This window comes from Micrasema longulum, unplaced genomic scaffold (assembly GCF_059751315.1).
Source record: "Micrasema longulum isolate JH-2025_06_02 unplaced genomic scaffold, ASM5975131v1 h1tg001054l, whole genome shotgun sequence".
NCBI lineage: Eukaryota > Metazoa > Arthropoda > Insecta > Trichoptera > Brachycentridae > Micrasema > Micrasema longulum.
The window spans coordinates 369295-395163 of NW_028278242.1; the positions used below are offsets into that span (position 1 = coordinate 369295).

A 25869-nucleotide genomic window follows, 5' to 3' on the forward strand; every position below is an offset into this window, starting at 1 on the left:
GCCCAAGGGGCATTTACAAAAAATATACAGGTAAGTACAAACATAGTAAGTAATAATTAAAAAGATAAACAACGCTTTTTTTGTATACATGTAGAAACAATAAAAACCATACTGCTATGCAAAATAAAAAGTGAAACTTTACAAAGTGAAAAAGAAAAAATATATATATATGGATATAAGAAAAGTAATTGAATTTAAAAGCAAATTGTAAATAACTTGTAAAGAATTTAAACAAAAAAATATAAACATTTACATGTACTTATACGTATAAAACAAAAGGTATTAACAAATTATTGTTAAAAACAAATAATAAAAATTAGTTTACAGTAGGTATAACATAATATCTGGTACACAAAAATATTTGATACATTAATTTCAGAAAAAGATAATAATAAATAATAATACACATCAAAAACAGAGAAAAAATTGTATGAAAAAGAAAGTTTTATTACGACATTAATAATTAGTTTCTAACAGTGCAAAATGGATAATTGTCGTATTTTTAAAATGTCTATATCACAAGTAAATTTGTTGGCTAAGGAATGTAAACGCGGAATCGGAGAGTGTCGTGCATAGTTAGTACCTACGTATGTACTCGTAGTTGCAAACAACTCCGTACTTCTAGTGACTCGATTAGGTATTTTGAAGTTAATGAGATTCAGGAGTTCACAACAATAGAGCTCCGAATTAAAAAATTTAAATAAAAAAAAAGGTCATTTATTTTTCTACGATCTTCTAATAAAATAAAATCTTTGAATATTATTTACAAGACTTATTATTTAATTTGTCAGATTTCAACATGAGTTTTGTCCGTTTTTTTCAAATGAAGAGAACAAGACGACACAACAACAAAAAAATTAGCCAATAATGTATTTTCCTTCATTATTTTACAACAAATAAGTAAATAATTCAGAGCATCTTCACAGTACACTGCGCAAATATTGCGAGCAGTTTCAACAGCTTTATTCCCTTGCGCCTCAGAAGTAGGTACCGCCAACTGTCGGGCATAGCCTACGAACGGGACAGTTGCAACGTTGGCAACCCAGAGGGATCAGTGACAAAGGTAAGACTATAAAAGTACCGACGCACTGATCACTCGCCCTTTTCTCTACCTCTGCTGCGCGCCACCTACTACCGGGATCAACGATCGTCGTCTTCTGAAATTATTGTTAACCGCGTCCTTAAAAATATTATTGTAAAACGTAAATTCAGTGTTCCTTTCTTTCAATTAAATATTCAATAATAAATATCATAAATTTTATTGTAATTAATTTTTACTGAAATAAATAGTATTCAAATATCATGTAAGTACGACTTCTATTTATTTATAATATTTGAAGCAACTTTTTGAAGAGTAAAGTTAGGGCCACACGAGAGATGTTGGATCTAAGACTTTCGCCGACTTCCTTCACTGCAATGCAGGAATAAAAACAACTACGCTTAGCGTAGGCACGCTGACCGACCTATCTGCAAAGACAGAATAGAGTCAACGAACTGGGTGTCCAACACAACTGTTGACCCCTACAAAAGGCCCCTCCACACCCTCGATTGAACGCAAACAGAAGGAGGTGTCGAAAATGGTCACTTTTGTCTACTTGACTTTCCATTTCGAAGGCTTGTAATCAAATAAAATAATACATGTAATGCAAAAGCAAACACAATATCCGAAATTTTTCTTTCGATTGATGCATAACCTATACCATTATTTTTACTTCGGATGCTCATTTTTAAATTTGGGGAAAAACTGACAACTTATATTAACACGCAGTAGTATAACTCACCCATCTTCAGTATCGATACACTTCCCGAAGCCACAAATATCCTTCCTAAACAGGCATTCGTTGACTCTGTAAGCTCCCACAGGGGGCCCTGTGGGATTGTATGTGTCCGAGTCACTGTCGAAGCCGCCCCACTGAGACCCACCTCCACCACCCCCGTTTTCATGGTAACCATTTCCATTCCCGTTTCCGTTACCGTTTCCCCCACCCGGCCTACTGCCCCCCTCCCAGCTCTTGGTGCCTCCGGATCCGCCGTGGATTTTCTTTCCTCCGTGACTCCACAGACAGAGGCTATTGTAATCGGCTTGAAAAAAGAAAAACTATTTTTTACTATTCCACTTTTATACGTCCACACCTAACTCCATCTGTGTTCTTACAGCCATTAAAAAAGGGGAGTTTTTATTAAATAAAGTGTGGAAGCTCTAAAAGATTAGGGAACAGAATGGTGATTTTTAAAGAGAATTTTCATAATTTTGAAGTATTATTTAAGCGTTTATCTTTGCACGATGAAATGTGAATATTTACTTAATGAATACTATAAAAAAATCATGGAATACATATTTATATTAAATCGGTCATTTGTATCTCCTTAAAAAATAACACATCCATTATGATATAATATCGTAACTTTAATTTAAATAAGTAAAATGTAAGTCACTAAATGATAGCTTTACATGAGACAGTAAAAACTTTATAAATCAGTAATTTTGCATGTAACTTCTCTCTTGTCTAACTTTTGTGACTGTTTTTAAGAAAATATTTTGTTTTATAAGTATGCATTCTTTTTAAGTGTTTTATCCAAACAAAGGTAAACTACTGTACTACTGACTGACCACTTTTTGACTTACGCCGTATTCCAAGGAATGTAAGTTTTCTTTGACGCACGCGTTATTTGAAAAATGTGTTTTATCCCTTTTCTATCAACAATTTCTTCATTTAAATGATACAGATAGATGCTATTTTGAAGGTGAAAAATACTCAATCATAATATCAGATACAGGAAAAAAAAAATTGTATTAAAATAAGGAAAATGTATTAAAATATTGAGGGCAAGTAAGTCATTCTCGTAAAAGAGAATATTGTTATTTGTTATACTTTGTTTTATTAATATTATATTTTAGGTATAAATATTTTTACTTTTTTTTACACCTAATGTTTTTAAAAACCAAGATCATTTATTTATTTATTTACTCATTTTATTATTAAATATAAAGACAAGACATGTATTTTGCACAAAAATAGCAAAAAATAAAAATGAATTAAGAAGCATGAGAAAAATAAAAAATATAAAAAAACCATATTTACATATTAGCAAAAAAATATATGGGTATACATATAGTACAGTACCCGGCAGTTAATAAATTACATCGGGCTTAAGAAGGAGACATCCGACTTTGTAAAGCGTCATCTCTGTTGCACGAGCCCGGTATCTGTAACATGGTTGTATGACAAAGATGACACTTTACAATGTCGAAGTTAGCCGATTAGGCTGGCAGTCTCCTTCTTGAGCCCGATGTACTTTACTTAATGCTGAGTACTGTACATACATATATTGCAGTGGAAAGAATAGAAGTGCATTTTTTCCATAAGTTATGCTAAAAGAATCTTAAAATTAGAAGGAGTTAGAAAAATAATAATTGAGAATATAGATATGATTTAATGAAAGGTACACATTTAAATCAACATAGTATTATTTAGGTATTTAAATTTGAAGATAATAAATTGATACACCGCCTTTTAAAATTCAAATGTGTTTTATCAAATATACCTACATACATATATAATTTGAGTATTCATTTGCAAACGCATGAATTCTCCTTATGTATGTTGTCTGTATGTTGACCTAATAAGAAAATGGTTTATATTGTCTTTTAAAAAGAAATTCTTACATTCTCCAGGCAGTGGACAAGGTTCACAGTAGTCGCCCCACCCACGCCCCATGTTTTTCCCACAGCAACAATCCCTATTCGATAATCTCATTGGGAGGCTGTTGGAACATTCTCCATCTGAAGACCTGTATGTAAAACATGTTCCTAACCTTCCATCTGAAACAATCACAAATTATTACAATAATCGCTAGTGCTAAAACTGCAGTCTATGCAGTACTATGATGAAAACAGGGAATGAAAGAAAAATGGTAGAAAATAATACCCATTTCTATACTTACCAACGCAAAACTTCTTGTCAGGACTCTGAATAAAGTGAGGATTACACAGACAATAGTAGGAGCCTTCTGTATTAACACATTTTCCATTCTAAAACAGAAAAGTTCACAAGTTAAAAAAATATTTCTCATCACTATACCCCTTATCCGCATCTGATGGTGCATGGAGCGCTCTATTATTTATTTATTCATATTTATTCCATTATTAATTTATTATTGGTTTATATATACGCCCAACGGGCATTTTTAAGGACACATTTATACATAGAAAATTATTATAAAGGAAAGTAGAAAGACACAATGGTATATAGTAGACTTGGTGGGAGTGGAAGCGGGAGAGAGGTGTTTATAATTTAATTTTATTCAGTGATCGTTTGAAAAGAAGACAACTTGTTATCAAAGAAATCAAGACTGGTACGTTTGTTGGCAGACCTAAGAATTATGGGCATGGGGGAATGAAAACCTATAATTAATAATAATAATAATTTGACCTCACTGGGGTTACCCGTGCCGAGGACACTTAACAATATACTTTTTAAAAATATTTTTACATTTGAGAATAGACAAATAACACTAACTTAATAAATAGAGATAATTAACAAAATGTTCAGACAGTTTTAAACACTACATATTTATTTTTATAGTGAATTTATGTACATCTATATTATTTACATTAAAAAACGCACGATGAAAGAACAAAAACATAAAAGCTGTACATTTGTGGAGCAGTTGATTCAATATTGGCTTTGGCATTACTATACCAGATAAGGATATTTCAATCATCCGTTTCATGAAGGTAAGGTGATCAGTCTTACGCTTCAGGTGCCAGTCCGGGACAGTGAAATATTGCAGTCTTAAACCACCTTTAAAACAAATATTTACGTCAACCCTTTAAGGCATCGAACCTGAGACCCTAAACCATGAAGTAGGTGAACACGTCAACCACAACACTACGAGGCGGACTCATTTCCACTCGATATCCTTTTTCAGGATTTTTACCAGTAAGTAGCCGTCGAGTTGAAAACACTCGTGCAGGATTCTGATTCTATTATTATACACACAGAACTGTATTTTTCATCCGCCAGGACAGTGACAGAAAAAATACTACGGGTTAATAAACTCTTTACAATCATAGTATATTATGAAGAATTTATTAAGTAAAAGTACAATAACTTCTATAAAAAAATAATTTTGTTAAGTTTAAAATGTACCAAGTACTACTTATTTATTAAAGGTTCCTTGGTACCTTGCAAATGTTTTCATCTTCACACTCATTTTTATCTTCGCAGTTGTTGGTTTCAATATTCCTGGATTGTCCTGCAGGACATTCACAGGAAAAGGATCCTATACTGTTAAGGCATTTTCCTCCAGAACATAGTCCAGGAATTGCAGCACACTCATCAATATCTGAAAAAAAATATAAGTTATATAATACACAATATTAATACAGAAAGTCATTATTTGTAAAAAAAAAAATGCCCACTGTGTTTCATAAAATAGGGTTCTAAAAGTGAGTGGAAATAATTGAATTATTTTCGCAGTAGATTTCTGGAAACTCCATTGCCATAATATCACTATAATTTATTTTAACTTTATATTAAATTTAAACATACAAAAATGAATGGCAAGCATTTACACAATGACAGTTCATTGCGTGCGAAAGCTTCATGGCACCAGAAATAAAGTCTACTGTTTTTTATTCACCCGACAAGTTACGAAAGCCACACATGATTAAAAAGTAAAATAGAACAGGCGCCATGATGCAGTTGGTGAGACAGCTAACTATGAAATTAGCGTCGTGGGTTCGATTCCCGTCAGTTGTAAGAAAACAATCCAAAAAAGATATTTTGTCAATTGGTCTGGGTGTTGTCGTGTATGACTTTTTTTTGCTTTTAAAAAAAACGGCAAATTTGAATTAAAAACTTACTGAAACCTGTCCAGCCAAGTTAATTGCTCAATTTTATTTGTTATTATAACATTGCTTTTATTTTTTATTTCCCGACAACGATCCAAATGTTTAGCAATTCGGATGACTAGAGTTCTACTGTATTAAGATAATTCTTAAGATACTCAAAATATCTAAACTCTACACTTAATACCTAGAAATATTTGGTATGATTAATGGTCCAGATTTCAAAAACCAAATAAACCATCACGTCATTTTCCCCTAGTGGTAGGGGAAGAGGATAGAACGCCAAAGAATTCTGTCTTTGCATACAGCATAGATATTGTGTTCCAATAAAAAAAAATATGCAACAAAAGTGTCACAACAATTTTTTGCATCTTTACTTTAAACCATTAACTATGGTCCAATCGAAAGTGAAATATTACAAAAAAGAAAAGTATATAATTTAATTGAACACTGCCATTTTAATATTTAATAAAAGGGAAAACACTATTTATTTCTACAGGATGCATTGAAATAGTAAAATTACCTAGGCACTCTCCAGAGCTCAGGTTTCTCAGGAAGCCGAGTTCGCAGTCCAAGTGGTCAGCACACTGCTCGCACGGGTGTCCCCAGGCCTTGCCCACCGTGGCACAGCACAGGTTCTTGGTGCACACCACCCCCTCGAGCTGGTTGGTGCACAGGCTCCCGCGAATGTCCGTGTAGCACGGCCCGGTGCGCCTGTCTAACAATGGAGATAATCACGCGTACATACAAACCATGCCAAAGAGATCATCACTGCATTTTTTAAATAACTATTTTAATAACAATTAAAAAATAATCAAATCAATGGTCACTGAAATATATAATAAATAGACTAGTTACTCCTAAACTAGCTACATTTAAGATAAATATAGCAAATATGGCATTGCCCTAAACAATGCGGAAGTTCAGTGGTTTTTTTACATTTTATTTTATTTGTTAATAGACTATTAAATTAAGCCAAAGAAAAAAAATATGTATCGTATTCTCATCACTATAGTTTTTTAATGTTTTGTAATTTTGAAATAACTCCGCCCGTGACGTCATCGTCGGTGAGTTGTCGTGACATTTAAAAGTGAAGCCCCGTAGCTGTCAAAATATACTAAACGTTGAAAAAACTGGCTTCCCGGAAACCAGAAATCTATCAGAACACATATCAACAATGTAATTGATTGGTTGATTCATAAGAACTTGTGCCGTCGTCCAAAGCAGTTAATTTTTATAATTTTTTTCATACATTTATGAGAAACTTCGCAGTACAATTAAATGCTCTAATTTTTACCTCATGTGAGAAAACCTTTTTTACATCCAATTTGCCGTGTACTGAACTTCCTCATTGAAAAAAATAGAGATAGTAAATCATAAAACATATAATATATATGTATAATTCATATAAGAGATATAAATATTTCAATAGTTTATATGATTTTTTTGTATTTTGTTACCGTATATACAACACTAGCTGTGAAAATTTTGGAAAATGAACTACATAATTTATTATCTACGTATTCTATTATTCATATAAAAAAATAAAATCTTTTTTATTTTTCATTAAAGCATTTTTTTCATCACACGTGGTGGCATATTTCTACATTTTTCTTTTCATCATATCTAATGATGAAAGTCTGTTAAGAGAATGAAGAAACGGAAGGCAATAGGAAAATATCCATTTTATTTTTTTTTACAATTTTAAATTAATAAGGGTCTATGAAATACTGTAGAGTAAAAAAATATTTTTTTATTACTTATTAGTAGCATTTAAAAAATATATATATATATTAGCGATTTTATAATTTACCTAAATATTTCAATTTTTGTGGCCATTTTCAACGAGTTGTACACAAACACAATTTATACATCAAACACAATTCATTTTTCTAAATCCATTTTTTATTTTTTTATCGATATTTGTAGCGCGTGATATTTCCTTATTATCCACGAATTGATATGCCATTTTCTTAATGTGTTTCATAAAATGTCCTTTTAATTATAGGTTATTCATTATCAAAGATATTAAAAATTCAGCAAGAATGAAAACGAATATAACAAAGGAAATTTTCATTTCTCTTCAGTGCTGATAAAATATTTTGATTGAATAAAAAAGGCGATCCACCCCAAAAAGGATAAATTATGTCATAAATAAAAATAAAAAAATATTTACATAAAGGGATTCATATAAATATGTAAATCTTTATAAAAGAAAATGATTTTAAAACACCACAAAGGCCAATAGAGCACTCGGGTGCAAAGAAAAAATTCATTTGAAGTCATTTTTCTTTGATCTGGCCCAAAAAGGAGAAGTGTGATGCAGCTACACTACAGGCCACTAATAACTGACCATACAGATCATTACACTTCAGATTATTTTGGTAATAGGTGATCGATTAATATCAGCAAACATTAACAAGTGTTAAAACTATGTTTATATTACTCAATTATTCCCCAACAAAACATATAAATATCACATTCTTGAACGAGATTTACATTAACTTTACATTCCCACTAAAATTATAAACTAAAAGAAACATTAAAATAGTCAAACAGAAAGGAGATTTAAATATCACACAAAATATGTTAAATATACGGCACCTATTTCACACCTCTTGCCGCTTATTCCGTGGAAGCAAACGCATCTATCAGGAGCTATGCATCGCCCTCCATGTAAACATGGTTCTCTGCAAATAGCTGCAAAATATACATCATAAGTAACAAATTATTATCTAAAAAGCCATGTAGCTAATATCCTAATCTAGACAATCCTAAGCATGATTAAGATGATATTATGATCTATTTAGTTCCTGTGATAGATCATTCCGATGATTTTTAAAAAATGTTTAGAAAGTCTCAATAAGGATTTAAATAAAATGGAGTTGTGTAAAACTTAGGATATGTTAAAAAAGAATCTGAAAAGTTATTATTTTATCATTCTATTAAATTTAAAAAAATATTTTTCTTAGGCTTTAGAAGATCTATTTGAAAAAAAATACATTTTGACGCTGTTTCATTTCATTTCATTTATACCTGCTATCAAATATACTAAACTTACGCTCTATACAGAACTCTCCAGTCCACCCGGGAGCACAAGAGCAGGTAGCGTTGACACATGTTCCCCCGTTCATACATATCCTTCGGCAACCACCACGATTTCTATCTGGAAAAAAATTAATGCTCTATTACACAGGATCATAAATAATAAACCATACATCAATAATACATACACATCTTTGTCATTTCTCTATCCTCACCCAATAGTGCACAGGGCAATAAAATCGCATCGTACCTAGATCATTTGATTAATGAAAGGCAAGGTGATCAGTCTTACGCTTCAGGCGCCAGTCCAGGGACAGTGGAAAATTGCAGTGCTAATCCACCATCAAAACCAATATTTCACGTCAACCTTGCGAGGAATCAAATCCGAGATAGATGATGAGGAGGTAGGTATTAATTTTTTAACTTTCCTATACCCATTACATGTACATACTATTCAGTAGAGAGATTAGGCAGAAGGCCTTGGATATCTCATGTGATAAAAATGATGTACAAAATATGTGTAAATGGATGAGTCTGCTGTCTGATTATGAAAATAAAAATTTTAATACCTACAACAAAAAACAATAAATGTTTTTTTTTAATATCCTGAATAAATTTTTGTACGAGAAAACCTATTCAACTATTTATTAATTTCGTTCCTTTTCCTGATAGAGGTCAGATATAATTGCAGCAATTCTGACTTTTTGTAGCTGCCATGAACATGAACTGAGTGCTACAGTGGAATTGTCTTGCAAGTTCTTCAGCCAAGAAATGCGCCTTCTTCCTGCACTGCATCTTACTTTAATGCTTCCTCGTAGGACTTGTAATATACTATATTTTAACCTCTTATCACACGCCCGAAGTACTAAAATTTTCACTTCTTAACAGTATTCAGAACCTTTCATTATCTTTTTTCATTCTTGGAGAACGTCATTGTTTCGGACTCCGTCCACCGAAGAGATTCTACTGTAGCACAACATTTTAAACGTTCTTATTATTTTTGAAGTGGCTTGGGTGAGTGTCTGCCTTTAGACACCGTAAAAGAGTACCGAGAAGACAAATCGAAGGTTCCACGGCAAAGGAGGTCACGTACCCTGAAAAAGCAGTCTCGCGCCATCTCCATTCTGACTATGATCTTTTATCATTATCCTTTAGTTTAGTGTACTTTTTTAACACATTTTTTGCACCGTATTGTGTGGAATGAATCCACCAATACGGTGGATTCATCCTTTTAATACAAAAGGAAGTTCGGCTAGTAACTATATTAGACTCTATTACAAATTTTACTAAATAATTTGGTTGTGTTATTATTTGAGAAAAAATATCAATATAAAATATAGTGATGCACTGACTTTGGAAGTTGATGATGCTGTGCTGGTTACACGAGGGACCTTCGAATCCCCCGTCACACCGACAGAGGTTAGGTTGGATACACACCCCGGGACCCCCACACGTTCGTGGACAGAGTGCTGCAAGTGACAAATAGTTATCAGTGCACAAAAATCAGACTAAGAATAATTTGTATTCAACTACTTTATTTCCAGCACACAGCACAAAATATTATAAACCATTTTCTAACAAAAAAACATTAATTGTTTTTTAATGCCTAAACATCATTTTAACGTTTAAAATATATTTTAACATTTATCTCTGTCATGCATTCTGCATTAATTCCCCATGCACACAATACTAATACAATTTCATATAGCACAAGATGAATGTGTTTTGATTTAAACCTAATGTAAATATATTTCAGATTGATAACATTTTTAAAAAGGCTAAAAAATGTAAATATTCAATACTTTGTTTATGAGAAAAATTGTTACTTTGAAATCCGAATGGATAAATAATGCAATATATAAAAAAAAAACAACGAAATAATTTTAAACAATTGCAAAAATATATTTATTCAATGTTACACCCTAATCAAACAATGACATTGAACTTTGAATGATAACAGGCCCCCAAATACACAATATCATATAGAATACTCGACTGGCACACATTCTTAATCTGTTTTTTTTCAGTGATGCAGAAATACAATATTTTTAAAAACGTTTATTAAATTAATTCACAAATAAAAAGGTGTTTTTTTTATGTGCGTGTCGGTAATTACTGACTTAAATAACCATCACGTATAAATAAAATGGAATTATCCATACAGATAAAATGACATAGGACAGAGTCAACACTTTAAAGCATCTTTTGTATAAGAGGTTAAAAGATTTGTACAGTTCTCAAGTTTATTACTCTTACATTCCTATAATAAGGAATGTTGGATCATCGAGGAATATAACTAGAGTTAGCATGAGCGTTTGAAATATGGTCCCTCAACCTGCGGCCAATTGGCATATGTTCGATATAACGAACTTTAGTCTGTTTCGAGCAGTCCCCGGCTACTTTTGAACTTTCGTCTCCTCGAAATTACTAAAATGCCTATATGTATGCTAAGGTACTGCACAAATAGATCTGGAAAAGTATGGTATAACCTTTTACCGGTAAGTTATGTTTTTATCTTAATCAATACATGTATTAATAAGATGTTTTTTAACAGTGAAATACCAATGTTACCAGTATTTATATCTCCTGTCTCTACCCTGCTCAGTTAGTCGGGCGTATAGTGAAACGATAAACAAAGGTGACGCGTATGCGGAAGAGAGCGACATACTGAATAGAACATATAGTAGACCGACGTAAACAGTCCGTGCTTTTTACTGTACTACGTGTTTTGTTTGCCAAAGTCGACGCGATATGAAGTGACGACACTTGCTTTCTCCGCTAATCATTCCCTTTCCTTTAGAGACAACTTTTTAGCTCGGATTTGTATGGAGTGTAATCTGTATATATTATATCTCAATGTTTTGAATAAAAACTTGACTTCACTGCATTGCGTATTGATTTAATTGCTGCCTAGAACATTGAGATATAATACATAGAGATAATACAAATCCGAGCTAAAAAATCGTCCCCAAAGGACAGGGATTGACCACCGGAGATAGCAAGTATGTCACGTCGACTTTGACAAGCAAAACAATTGGTAAAGTAAAAAGCGCGGATTTGAAGCGCTTGTTTGATGTTTTGCTTAACGCCCGACTAACTGAGCAGGACGGAGACAGGAGATAACTAATGAATTATAACATATTAATAAGACGTTTTTTGATATTAAAATAGCTATTTTAAACAAGTATTGATTAAGGTAAGAACATAACTTGCCGGTGAATGGTTATACCATTTCTTTTCCAGATCGATTTGTGTAGTATCTTAGCATATATATAGGCATTTTAGTAATTTCGTGGAGAAAAGTAGCTGGCTATCGCTCGCAACAAACTAAAGTCCGTTCTATCAAACATAGACCAATTGGCCACAGGTTGAGGGAATATATTTCGAACGTTTGTTTACTCTAGTTATATACCTCAATGGCTTAGAATGACTTAAGTCCTCAGATGCGGTGCGCGGTATATTGTGATGGCAAGCTGCTCCATTATACATTTATAATCCACCTCTTCAAAGTGAATATTTTACTTAAAGTTAATGAACCTTAAAAATATGTGTTGATTGCATAACAATATGCAATAGTTGGTGCATGCGGGGGAACAATGTTGGTTAAAACTTCAGAATCATGAACAAAACCAAAAATAAACAGTTATATCAGCATGTTCTAATTAATTCACTTACGCACTACGCATAGTAAAGACTGCGGCTTCGTCGTCCACCCGGGGCAGCAATGTGTTCGATTTGATCTCGTTCGACAAACATTCGGCCTGGGAACAAATAAAAACAATGTTATTTTTTTGACATTTCACTCGGACTGCACAAAATGATGAAATTTCCAAATTCATTATTAAAACGTACCACAATACTCAACAAGCCGTGGCGAAAATCATGACAAAACAATACTACACCCATGTTTTCGATAACTTGGCTTAAAATATTTGTGCAAGGTGTTATGATAATATAAAGACGCACGTTCAGGTAAATCATCCACAGATCTATTGAATTATTTAAGCAACCCATACACAATGTGGCTTGATGTTTATTAAAGACGTATTATTGATTCGATAATTGATTTAGATGGACAGATGTTACATACACACGCCATAATAAATATGATTTATTTATATTTTTATGAAATTCTTCAAATTTGAAGTTTCGGCATTTGGAGCGGTTTTACACCATAGAAAACGAAAATATGAGAAACAAGAAAATATAATGTGACATTTCGAATTTGGAAACAAAAACAAGTTACTTTTCGGGTAAGTACCCATTTTAGGGATGTTAATATCTACGTTTATGACATCGATTATTTAGTCCATTGATTTAAAAAAAAACTCTCATTAATTTATTTACATATTTGGGCCCCGATTACAATGGGAGTTAACTTGAATTATCTCTAATTGTCTATACAGCAAAAATTAATTTTATGTACGAAAATGTGTATATCTTTGATTTCATAGTTGAGTAAATTTTCTTCATATATTTCTTCGAAAGTAGTTATTGTGCAAATAAATACTTAATTGAACTATATGGACTACATATATGAACTATACGCTGTCAATAATTGACTTATTTGTGATTATTTGTACTTGTGGGAAAACGATTATTGTTTGCACAAGTACAAATAATTTGTTACAACAAATCTTTTTGGCATCAAATTAAAATATATTTTTTATGAATGGTAGTTAGATATAACACATTATTTATCTCTATGACCTAATTACGAGTGTAAACATTCCGCTGTCGAATTTCTTATCCTGGGTATATTTTTTACTCTTTTATCATCTTGCGATGTTTGTTTGCATATACGTAGCTAAACACGGAAATGCATACATTTTTTTATAAGGCAATTATTGCCAAAGTCAAGTAAGTTTTACATGTTTTTTCCTGTTACCTAGAAATAAAATACTACATATTGTATTGTATTATTGTTCTAAGGAGAGAACAGATTTCCTTAGTGGGAGGGCTCTCAAACTAATTTTGTATACAATTTTTTTTTATGGTATATTTATATAAAGGTACTGGAAACCATTAGTGGGTAAATCCTTAATTTCGTTGTTTTGTACCTATAGATATTACATTTGCAGCTACATTATTTTATTAAATGGAATTAAATTATTTTTCGTATTTACATGGGTTCAATAATAATTTATGAATTATTAACTCTTTGTTACTATCGAATATGGCAAAAGAATAAAGTTAGACATACCACGTACCTACCTAAGACCTTTGTCACATTATTTTTTAATGCGTGTAGGTAGAAGTACAATCTCATTACGTTGTTTAATACAATTTGCTTGAAAAAGTATATAATGCATTTTTTCTTTTATATCCACCTCATAAATCTTAAAAAAGATATAAAGGAATTTTTCTACGTCGGTTTTATTAAAATTTACGCCTAAATTTCGGAAACTTTAAACTGGGTCTTTTTGGAACGATTTTAAAGAATACCAGGATACTTTTTCACACTTAAAATAAATATTTAGCGACAAATTTACATCATAGTTTTTTAAGTACGCACTCAATTCCTCTTCGCATAAAACATATTATAGAAACATATTATAAGATATATTAGAAGTGTTATACCTTTGTAAATATTATTTATTAGCATTCTAATAAATAATAAATTGTTATTTAACGGTTAAAGTCAAAATAATTTATTTTTTTTACTTCAACTGAAAATATTGAATGTTGCTCCGTAGAAGAGTATACCCTTAGAGTATAATATGTATATACTCTAAGGGTATACCTAAGTGATTATGTTTTTTTAGAGTAATTCAACATAAACTTTTAGGCAAATCTGTATTAAGTCAATTTTTATTTTTAATAAAATTTTGAATAAAACAATGCTTATTTCACAAAATTAAATTATTGTTAATAATACTTCGTTTTGTTTTTTTCCTTTATTAGGGCCTTCTACCATATGATAACATCGGCCAAGGACAAGTTACATTAATTTACCATAAACATAAGAACAACACAAACAGAAAGAAATAACAATATAAATACAAACAGTATACAAAAAAATTAACACAAAATAAAATAATAATTGTAATAATAAACATATAACTAAACTTACAAAATTTAAACATAAATTGGAATAGACACTAACTAACAGAAAAACCCACTGAAACTTAATAGTGCCTATTTAACAGAAAATAGAAACTTACAGTTAAATATATATAAAGTAAGATAAAACTTAATAACTAGAAAAATTACGACAAAAAAAAAACAATTATAATCTTAATATAATAATATATTTTAAGAATTAAAAAAAATAAACGCAAGGGAGCAATAATGAAAGTAAAATATTTTATAAATATAAACCTAGAAATGTACATAGAGGTAGATATGTAAGAGAAATTTATTGTAAACCATTTTACGTTTAAATAAAACTGTTTTTTCCCCCGCTCGTATGTTATATGCCCTTCTACATAGGCACAATTCAATTACTTGATTTTAAAAATACCATCGACTAAAATTGTCTCCAAAAAACAATTACAGACTCGCCAATGTCTTGCGAAATTGTAAACACAGAAAATACCCATTGTACCCATTGATGAAATGGAACGAAAAAAAATATATCATTGACAAAATAACGTCGATTCTTTTTTCCTGCTAAAAAATCCCAATTGATGAATTATGTAAGCAGTTTTAAAAACACATTTGATTCTCATTATATCTGGTTATGGGACGAATATGTACCATTTTTTAAATCTCGCTATGTACATGTTAGATATATTGATAATTTTATTGTATGTATCTCTACTCTAGAAACTTAAAAACATAGCATTTAAAATGGGGTAATGTCTTAAGACATTTGAAAATAGTCTAGAGAAATAAAATATCCGCGTTTGGGATCATAAAATGTTATGGCGCCGCTCGGAAGCAGACGTGTAAAGCAATTTACATTTCAACAGAATAATTTCTGGGAAATCAGCTCGGTAATTGGGTCATTTATTCCTCTATATTTGGTGATGGTCGTATTTCCGCTCCAATTTTGGTATGATTCAGATAACATAACGGGCATTTTGTCAGACGTGCCGTAGACGGAATTATTATCAAGGGAAGGTATCTAAGAAATAAAGAACTTGGCATTTACGATATTATGTATAAGCCAACATCAATGAATATAGTAATAGAACCCCATACAAGTTTTTTTATTGTATTCTTAAGTATGCAAGTTTAGTGTAAAATTATAGAGACCGACCGAAGTTTCGGCTCTGGTTTCGACCAGTTTTGGCTAATAAAACAAGGTTCGGCTGTGGTTTTGGTTTCGGTCAATTTGGCCGAAACCTACGGTTGGGATGTGTCGGATTACGTTCGGCTGAACTCGGGTGCATCTTATGGCTCGTGACTCAGCCGCGTGACCCGTGATTTGTTGACTTTAGTAAATAGTTTTAAGATTGTTAAAGTTTTTGTAATTCCTTTATGGTTAATAAGTAAAAGTTCTTTTAGCGTACATTTAAGAACTGTTACATAAAAGTTGAACAACTGATCAAAACGGGCTAAAAATGAACAAATTTACTCATTAAATTGCTTTTTATTTCATTGTACATTTTATTTAACACTTTTTTAATGAACTCGTAAGGTTTAAAAATAAAAACGCCTTATTTTGAGAGTTTTGAAGTGATTTTTAACTTATTTAAATCAGTTTCGGTTTTGGCTGAAAATCTTGGTTCGGTCCGTCACTATAAAAGAAACAAGTATGTGATGCAAATTGCATAGGTTTAGGCGCAATGTCTTCGGTCAGTGCTATACAAGCGTCTGACATCACTGCAACCTGTAAATATCTATTGAGACGGATCCCCGTGAATAGTTCTCGCTCTCCACGCCCAGGTCTATAAAGAGCCCGGCTACTGTGCGGAAGGCGAGAGTTTACATTTTGCTAAATCTCTCCCTCCAAGCCCAGATCCGTAAAGTATCGGGCTGTTAGGTAGGGGGCGAGCTCTTTAACATGCTTAGATTTAACTAGTGGTCCCCCGAGGATGAAGCTTCTTTTATAACGTAAAACATCACATTCAAATATAATGTGTATAGGTGTTTCCTCATCTGCACTGCATAACCTACATCTAGAAGTTTCGGAAAGGTTCATTCTAGTAAGGTGTTTGTTCAATCTGCAGTGCCCTGGGCGGGCTCTAGTGATAACCCTCACCTGAATTCAGCTGAGCTTATTAGGTCAAAATCAAAACTTTGCGATTACTCTTTTATCAGTTCCTTCGCATGGTGCTGACCAGGTACTTTTTGCCAGAGCTGACTCTGCTTCCTGGCCTACGACCTAAGCTCATTAGAAGCTCATTAGAAGCACATTAAGGCAACCCACAGTAGGGCTCAGGGCCTGTTGGGGCTGTCTCAGCTCCCAGCCTTGCCAATTCATCAGCTGCCTCATACCGTCGATGTTTGAGTGTCAAGGTCCACTAATTAATGTCTCACTGTTACACTCACCGACACAATTAAGCGCCCGTAGGCACTTAAGGGTTAATTTAGAATCGATCTCGACAAAGTTCAGTGCTTTTAGAGCAGCCTGACTGTCGGAGGGAATAGAAACTCTTTAGGCGTAATGTCTACTTTCCATCACAATAAAATTATAACAAACATTAAAAAATATTATATACGAGTATGCCTAGTAGGTACGAATGTAATTAAAATACTTCATAAAGGTACGTACAGTTTTATTTCTAAAAAATAAAGAGCCATCAAAATGGATTAGGAAGCAGGGGCGAGCTCTCCTAATAACCGATTATTTGCAGCTTGCCATATTTTTTGACATCGAAAGTAATGTTTTATATTATATTATTATTAGGTAAATATATATCACAAATATAGTAATAATAATAATCATACATTACATTTCTTGGGCTAATCGATTTACATCAATGGAATATGATGTATGGAATAACAGCGAGCAAGCTACACCTGTATCGGCCAAAATTATTACTATCTTACTAACTATTAGCCGCTAGTGCTATTTTTTATTGACTATTTATCAAACATAAAATAGTCCGGTTTTTTGCAGTTACGTTTTTTTTATGCATTAAAAAAAAAAAAAAAATGTGCGTATTAAATAAAGAAATATTTTAATTTAAACTATTAGCTGCTAGTGACATTTGTTATATATTATTTATCAAATATAAAATATACCTTTTTTATGTGTCAAACTACCGCTATAGACATTTTATCAGAATTTTTGCAGCTTACCAATCTAAAAAACTCACCGCTCGCTACTGTTAGGAAGCCACGCCTTTCATTATTTAATTAATTATGCAGGTGTTCTTTCATGGCTTTCGTAGTATTATGAAGTCATCTTATTGTGTTTTAATCCCATTAGAATCTTAACAAGTAATATCTACAGATCAACATACGAAGTATTGTTCTTCTAATAATAAATCAAACAAAGATGTTTTAATCCTAATTTTGACAGCATGTATGCTTGAAAATAAAAGAAATTGATTCAGACTGAAATTCCTTAATTAGACTCACAGGTGGTCCATTACAATACTCTCCCAATTGTGTACCTTAACTTGATGCCTACTTAAGTCATAATCTTAATGAAACTTTGAACTACTAACGAGTAGTAAGCTAGGCTCTTCCTAATAGTAACTAGTTACCTCACGATTTGACTATCAAACTCGCTTTATCAAACATTTTTTTTTCCTTTTGGACATTTAACTTTCTATATTGATTTAAATCTGTTCATGGTAATTGAATACGCGCTTTTATCTGTTCAAACTCGTAATGTTCCTCATTACGTTATTATATGGCAGTTATTGAAACACTGTATATTTTGTAGTTTTAAGAACATTTATAAAAAGAAAATATAGTTTATTTCATTTTACCGAAGACGTCACATCCCATTATGGTGCAAAAGCATGAGGAAATTCAGTGCTACAGGAAATTGAATAAAAAAAATGTTTTACGAAGTATCTCGAAAATGTAAGAAAAAATGAATGAAAATGAACTAGTTTGAACTACGTCATAATTTCTTCCAACTGAACTAATGATAATAGTGTTGTGATAGATTTCCACTTTCCAGGAAGCCAACTCACCAATCAGCAGAAGTCAACAACTCTTGTAACGTCACTGGCAGAGTTATTTAAAAATTACAAAATTATAAAAAAATCATAGCACTGATAAAAATATGTCTTTTTAAAAATTGGTTTAGTTTAACAATCTATTAACAAATAAAAAAACAATTAAACTTCCTCATTTTAACAATATAATACACAGGTATGTGTATGTTATATTGTTGTCTTAAGTGTATTTAAATAGCGAAATGATATCACAAGATCACGCCGATTCTCCTCTCAAAATTTCAGTAACCACTACAACTTTTTCATGTGTCCTTTTTAAAATGACTAAATCCGTTGTCAATAAGTAAAACCAAACTCTTTTAAGTTCTCTGCACATTCATATTTTAACATATTATTTTAGGGATCACTAACCTTCTTCTTGGACAAAGCAAATGCATCTTATTATTTAACAGGCGGTTATTGTTCTGTTACTGTCATGCATGCGAATTGCTGATTTGAAATTTCATTCTCATATCATCCAATTGAAGAATAGTTCTGATGCCCACACCAGATAAATGCATCGCACGAGATGCGTCTTATTGCATTCGTAATGGGCGCACCGCGTCGCGCAAATCCCCGTTTTCGTGGAATTCTTCATACTCTGATTAGTTAAGGCGTTTATCTAATCCAGTGTTTTTCAAGCTTTTTTAACTCTTGCGTGGCTGTGATGTCACACTAGTCGACATGGGACACAAGACTTGATATATCTCTCTTATTCTTTTTGATGATGAACTCGTGTTTTGTGTAATCTTCAAATGGTCATTTTCACACCGGATTTGGAAAATAAAATTTGTATAACTATGCTGGATGTTAATACAAAAAATATTTATCTTTGCTACGCGAAGAATGAATGTCCGTTAATTCAACAACACATCTGTATAAGAGAGAGCACGAAGATAGAACTCATAACAAGGAAGACAGATACGCTTTTCTGTGGCGGGCGTTGCGTAAAACAGATTCAGTATTCAGTCGGTCGATGACAGTGACGAAGGACACACGCGCGCGATACTAGTGGCGTATTTATGATTTTGAATTTATTTTGCTATAACAGGGACATATTATATTTTTATTTGTATAAATAATAGAAAAAAAATTATTAAACAGTATGTCTCCATGTTTTTTTTTTCAAATGTTCTAACTTTAGAATACCGTCTTTTACTAGTGGTAACACGATGTTACATCACCGCGCGCAAGGGGATTATTTACCACAGTCTTTTAAGAGTTAATACGCGACCCTTCTACGAGTAACTGGTGGCACCCCGGGACACTAATTTTATTATATTAATCGTTTGTCAGTGATTTGTTCACTGACGCATTTATTTATTGAGGGTATTAGAAGCAAACTTGGAAATCTCCATTGAAGGAGTTACTGAAATATTTGCGAAATACTTTGATAAAAAAATTGTTTGATGTCTAATTACCCTTTACTAACTCAACGGAGAATGCTTATTTTGCGGTGTCAAGTAGTATAATTGAAATCTGTTTATGCAAGATTTAGAGACGTTTTTAAATTACGCCATTATTCAGGTCCTTAAGTTTATTTGTATAATTTATTTTGGCATCAATAACTAATTTTCCGTTTTCGGTGGAGATTTCTAAATTTGCTCCTAGTACCCTCTATTATTTAATGAAATAAAATTTATTTATTTCAATATAAGTAAACACAATAAGTACAAAGGCGGAATTATTGCTTAAAGCAACATCTTCCAGCCAGTCAAAAAACAGACTGGTCAAAAGAAGAGTTGGTAAAAAGTTTGTATTAAAAAAAAATATGTATCAAAAGATAATTAACATGTTTAATAAGTTGCAATTTTTTTTACAAAAGAAATACATGATAAGGCGGAAATTACACATAAAGAAAAATAAGCGAAGACTACAGCAAAAAAAAGAAAACCTCTTGTGATGGGTACATACATGAAAACACTTAATCAATTAATGATAACAGCTGTTTTTAATGGTGAGATAAGGCTTGCACGTATTAGCTTAAATAAAAGTACATTATGTTGATCATTAGGATGAGGATTGTGGAATTAGGTAATGAGTTTGGAAGGAGATAGATAGAAGAACTAAGAAAAGAAGACGAATGTGAAAAAAAAACCCTTGATATGAAGGGAGGTTAGGAATCTTAAAATATACAGTAATGTTTTACCCGTTTTGTGAAGGAGGCCAGAGAAGGTGCATTTTTTGTATGAAAATATGGCTCATTCCTATTTTTTTCTATTAAGACCGTATTATTATTATTCACGAAATCAAGTATAAGTTAGGAGCGGGTCGTTGCTTCAACGGCAAGATCGATAAGTGTCCTCTGGTTGAAGAAAAAAGAAAACTGTCCACTGCTGGCAAAGAAGCTGTGAAATAAGTATTTCCATTCCCCACATATGCAAACTGACGTTGTTTATTTGCGTCTCAAAAATGAAACAAAGGTCTTAATAATTGTTAAAAAAATAAATGGGCAAAATGATTGTATTTTTATTGTATTCCTAGCTTGTGATCGCGACCCCTAAGCGAGGCTTTGCGCCTTCCCCGGGGGTCGCGACCCACAGGTTAAAAAACACTGACATAATTGCTTCTGTAATTCCATATAATGTCCATGTGGCTCAACTGTGAAATCATCTCACATCTAATATCAATGAAGCTTCGACAGAATCTCTATTTAAATCACGTCTAAAGAAATATCTCATTTTTCTTCCTTAATCTGTCCTCCTTTCCTCTTTCTTTTTTATTCCTGTATCCCATTTACTATTAATTTGATTTAAGGTAATTTATGTACAAATACAGTAGTTTATGTTTTTGGAATATCTAGAGTTTTTTGAAATTGCATTTTCTATTGAAAACGCCTTTAACCTTAAATGAAAAAAATAACACACGTATTTCATTAGTTGGTTGAAAAAAACTGCTGTTTGCTAATAAGCCCGCTATAATTTAAGCTTTTCAAAAAATATAAAAATAAATAAATAAATAATCCATAGTTATTTATCTGGATTTTGCGACACTCTTTTCTTCGACAAAAGTTTTGAAGGGTTCCTTCGCACGCGATATAATAAGCATATTATAAATAACTACTTGTCAATAATATCGCTCCAATAAAACAAGAAATATTAAAAACCATAAATGATTTGTTTCCTACATCATTTTCTTCGTCTTGAACAATTTGTACTTTATTCGCCCTAAAAACTATGTGTTTATCGAATATAGGTTTGAAATATACATTTTTTCCAATTCATGCAATAGCTTAATTTTAATATGTATTCTTCTAAAGTGTATTTTTGTAATTATATTTTCATGTAAATAATATATGTACGGAAAAATAAACAAAAAAATATATATATGTAAATTAATTTGTTTGTGTCTACCGATTCGAGACGTACCCGTCTCTTCTTCAGAACACCAATTAAACCAACATGCAAAACCCACTATACAACTTCACCATTGTGGTACAAAAATATAAAACCAACACGCCATGCATTTTAAGAAGCAACCTTTACGTGCACTGGTTAGGTTATGAAAATATTTTATGTTGTGGGAGAAATAGTAGAAAAAAGAAGGAGGGGATGATGGGGGGGGGTGAGTATAATGGGTATAGGGTGACTATTACAATGGAACATCGTTTAATGGGCTATATTGAAAGGTTGTTTGATTATTGATTAAAGGAACATTATTTTTTAAAGCTTCCTAATGTGAAATATTTTCATATTATTTACTTTTAACCCTTTTTTATTGATATGTAAGATTTTAATTCCTGTATCTTTACTAACGTTATGATTCAAATTGATTAGGTGGTTTGCGAATTCGGAGAAATAGTTGCTGTGAAGACATCTCATATGTTTTTTAACACAAATATCAAAATTTCTTGATGTTCTTCCAACGTTAACTGAAGGACGAAAAGTAGTTTTATTAAGTGGTTTTATTATACCAGTAGCGAGCAGTGATTTATTTTATAGGTAATCAACAAAAAAAACGTAAATTTGTACCTACATATAAGTACGAGTACATAATATATGAGTAATATAACTGGCTATTTTTCTGTGGTTCTGTGAAAATCAACTCATACACCAATTATAATTAACTTCGCGATAAACCTAGCTTCATTATATACTACTTTAATTCAATACCTGTACAAAAGTTTGTTACAAAATAACACAATGACATTTAGCAGATATTTCCACTATGATCGAAATGTCAACACTGAGCACTGGCCGATTCCTTTTGAAATGAAAAATGCCAAAAATGGCCACTTCGAACGCCACTTGTCCTATGTGACACATAATATGTCGACGAAATTTTATCAAAGAATAATAGTTCTTCAGAAACTTGATATACTAGTTTTCAAATAAAGAATCTTCAAATAATATTTGTAATCTACAAGCTTGTTTTAGTACTAAAAAATCTGACTGAGTAAAAGATGTAAAATATAGTGTATTTTTTGTATGAAGAAATAAGCTGAGGTAATCGGCCAGTTTCATCGTTCACTGAGAACGGGCTGGGCGTACTTTATAGATATTTTTTGGTAGGAAGATATAAACGGTGGTGGGGATTTATAATAAATAAGAATAGTTTTAATACATTAAAATAAAATAAAATCACTTTTTATGTACCACTTATATTTTTTATAATTTGTCAACCAACTAGTTTCGGCAATACTATGCCTTCTTCAGGGTTAATTACAAACTAACATAACATGTATAAAATTTTCACAGTGAAGGTAGAGTGGGCGTGGCTACGGAGGTAGAGAAGAGAGGGGGTTTGTGTGTAGACTTAGGGAGAGGATTTTAATGTATTTAATAATAATGTTCCATAAAATAAGTGCTTCAAACACAAAAAATATAAGAATTGTTTTATTCATTTTACCATAAACATAGCTACTATAAAACTTTATTATCGAAAGTCAAATATGATGGTAAGCTGTACATAATCGCTTATTTGAACGATTCGCCCCTGATATATGCAAATATTTATTAGCATTTAGTAAAATGTTTGACCACAAAGTTAATGCTTTAATAATTTGTTTAGTGTATGAGTATTAAAAATGCACTTCACTCCCTATGATTTTTTTTACCTTTTTAACCATCGGCGTCGATATTTTAAGTTTAAACCTTAGGTAAATATTTCCTTCTTGAAAATTGACGCCGATATTGGCAATTTGAAATATTTTGGTTCGCGCGAAGAATAATGTTCTCTGAAAGAGTTAGGGAGAGCATAAATCATCCCAGGTATTTAAGTATTTAGTGGTTTAATATACTTTGACGTGCTTGGCTACACAATATTTATGGCTGCTGTTGTGTTTTGACAGTTTTGAAGACTTTTTAATTGGATGCAACTATACAAAACTTATAGGAACTAAATATAGCCCAGCCCATTGCTTATCGCAGTTTGAACTTAACTCGAGAAATAAATAGGTTCAGCGGGCTATGGATATGGACTCTTTTCATCAAACCTGTAGTTAAAATAATACATAATATGTATTAGAATAAAGATGTATGTTTTTAAAATATTTATTTTATTTTATTGCTGTTCTTACTATTTGAATAATCGTGTTATGTCGTCTGAATATTTTTTCGCCCGCACTTGTGAAATCACTTATCTCCCAATTGTTTTAAGAAATCTATGCATTTTTCAGACGGGCGTTGCACAAAAATATAAAACCACCGTGTTGATAGGACACATTATATTAGAAGCTAACACCATCGTTAACTGTTTTTTTTTTAATCATGTGGGAACAACAGTTGAAAAAAGTTTGTTTGACTACAATTTTTATAATATGTTATTACTAAAAACAATATTTTGAGTTTGCCCAAATTTCTTTGGACAAGGACTGGATTCAACTTCCTAGGAATCTGTTAATATTAACTTATTACAACTGAGATGAAGAATATTTTAGAGAAGGTGATATAGAAGTCTAGGCATCTACAGGGCTTATGACCTGTCCATGTCTTGTCCGTAGAACAATGACGCATCTGATTTTATTAAATTCATATTCCATACATAAAATTATACATCTACTCGTATACAGAGCAACTTTGACTATCTAACTTGTCTTATTTACCCAGCTCTATGCTAGTAAAAAAAAAACAAAAAAACCGTAATTAATACATAAAAAACAATAAATAAAGGTAAAAAACGTAGTGAAAAACATAGTAAAAAATGTAGTAAAAATATATTAAAAAACCCAGTAAAATACATAGCAAAAGACATAGTAAAAACATATTTAAAACCCAATAAAATCCGCAGTAAAATCAAAATACATAGTTAAAGACATAGTAAAAAAATATACATGCATAGCAAAAAACATATTTTTTAAAACATAGTAAGATACAAGATATAAGATTTTGGTCATGTGACTAGTGTCTCAGACTCACGGACTAAAGATCTGTGGTTCGAATCCCATTGATTACCATTTTCTAATACTGAGTTATTTACAACTCGTTTTAAAATGGCCCTTAAAATGAAATATTTGGGTAAATCATAAGAACGCAAATATTTCTTTAAAAAAAAACCTAATAATAAATAAACCGAAAAAAGTAAAAAGAAAAAACAAAGTAAAAAACGTAATTTTAAATAATGTATGTGTATCGTAAAAAAACATATTAAAAAAAAAAACGGTTGATGAAAATTCTGTTTACTTCCCATTGTAACGCGGGTTCAGTGTTCTGGTTCGATATCCCACGCAGAATTGAATTCTTCATCCGCCTGAATACGGAGAACTATTGTACTAATAATGGAGAAATTCTAATCAAATCCTTTTTTTTCTTCGTATGACTTATCGTTTTTCGTTTATGACGTTTTTTTTCACGTGTGAATATTTTGCCAGCGTTTTTCGTGAACCAGTTTCGTAATCCGAGAAGTGAGGTGAGCCATGAATGTTTTTGATTCTACCTTAAAAGAAAAAAACCCGTTCCCTCTATAAGA

General features: G+C 31.8%; 1 protein-coding gene across 1 annotated transcript in view; it reads right to left on the reverse strand.

Moving 5' to 3' along the window:
- The window catches only part of LOC148277301 (fibrillin-2-like), a 155537-nt gene that overhangs the window by 40768 nt on the left and 88900 nt on the right, over positions 1-25869 (reverse strand). The window contains exons 3-11 of the mRNA XM_088233078.1: positions 12575-12660; positions 10252-10368; positions 8916-9020; positions 8459-8554; positions 6378-6572; positions 5189-5349; positions 3946-4033; positions 3668-3823; positions 1782-2082 (exon numbers count right to left, since the gene is read on the reverse strand). Coding sequence (XP_088089204.1) covers positions 1782-2082; positions 3668-3823; positions 3946-4033; positions 5189-5349; positions 6378-6572; positions 8459-8554; positions 8916-9020; positions 10252-10368; positions 12575-12660 — 1305 coding nt within the window. The remainder of the gene's footprint in view (positions 1-1781; positions 2083-3667; positions 3824-3945; positions 4034-5188; positions 5350-6377; positions 6573-8458; positions 8555-8915; positions 9021-10251; positions 10369-12574; positions 12661-25869) is intronic.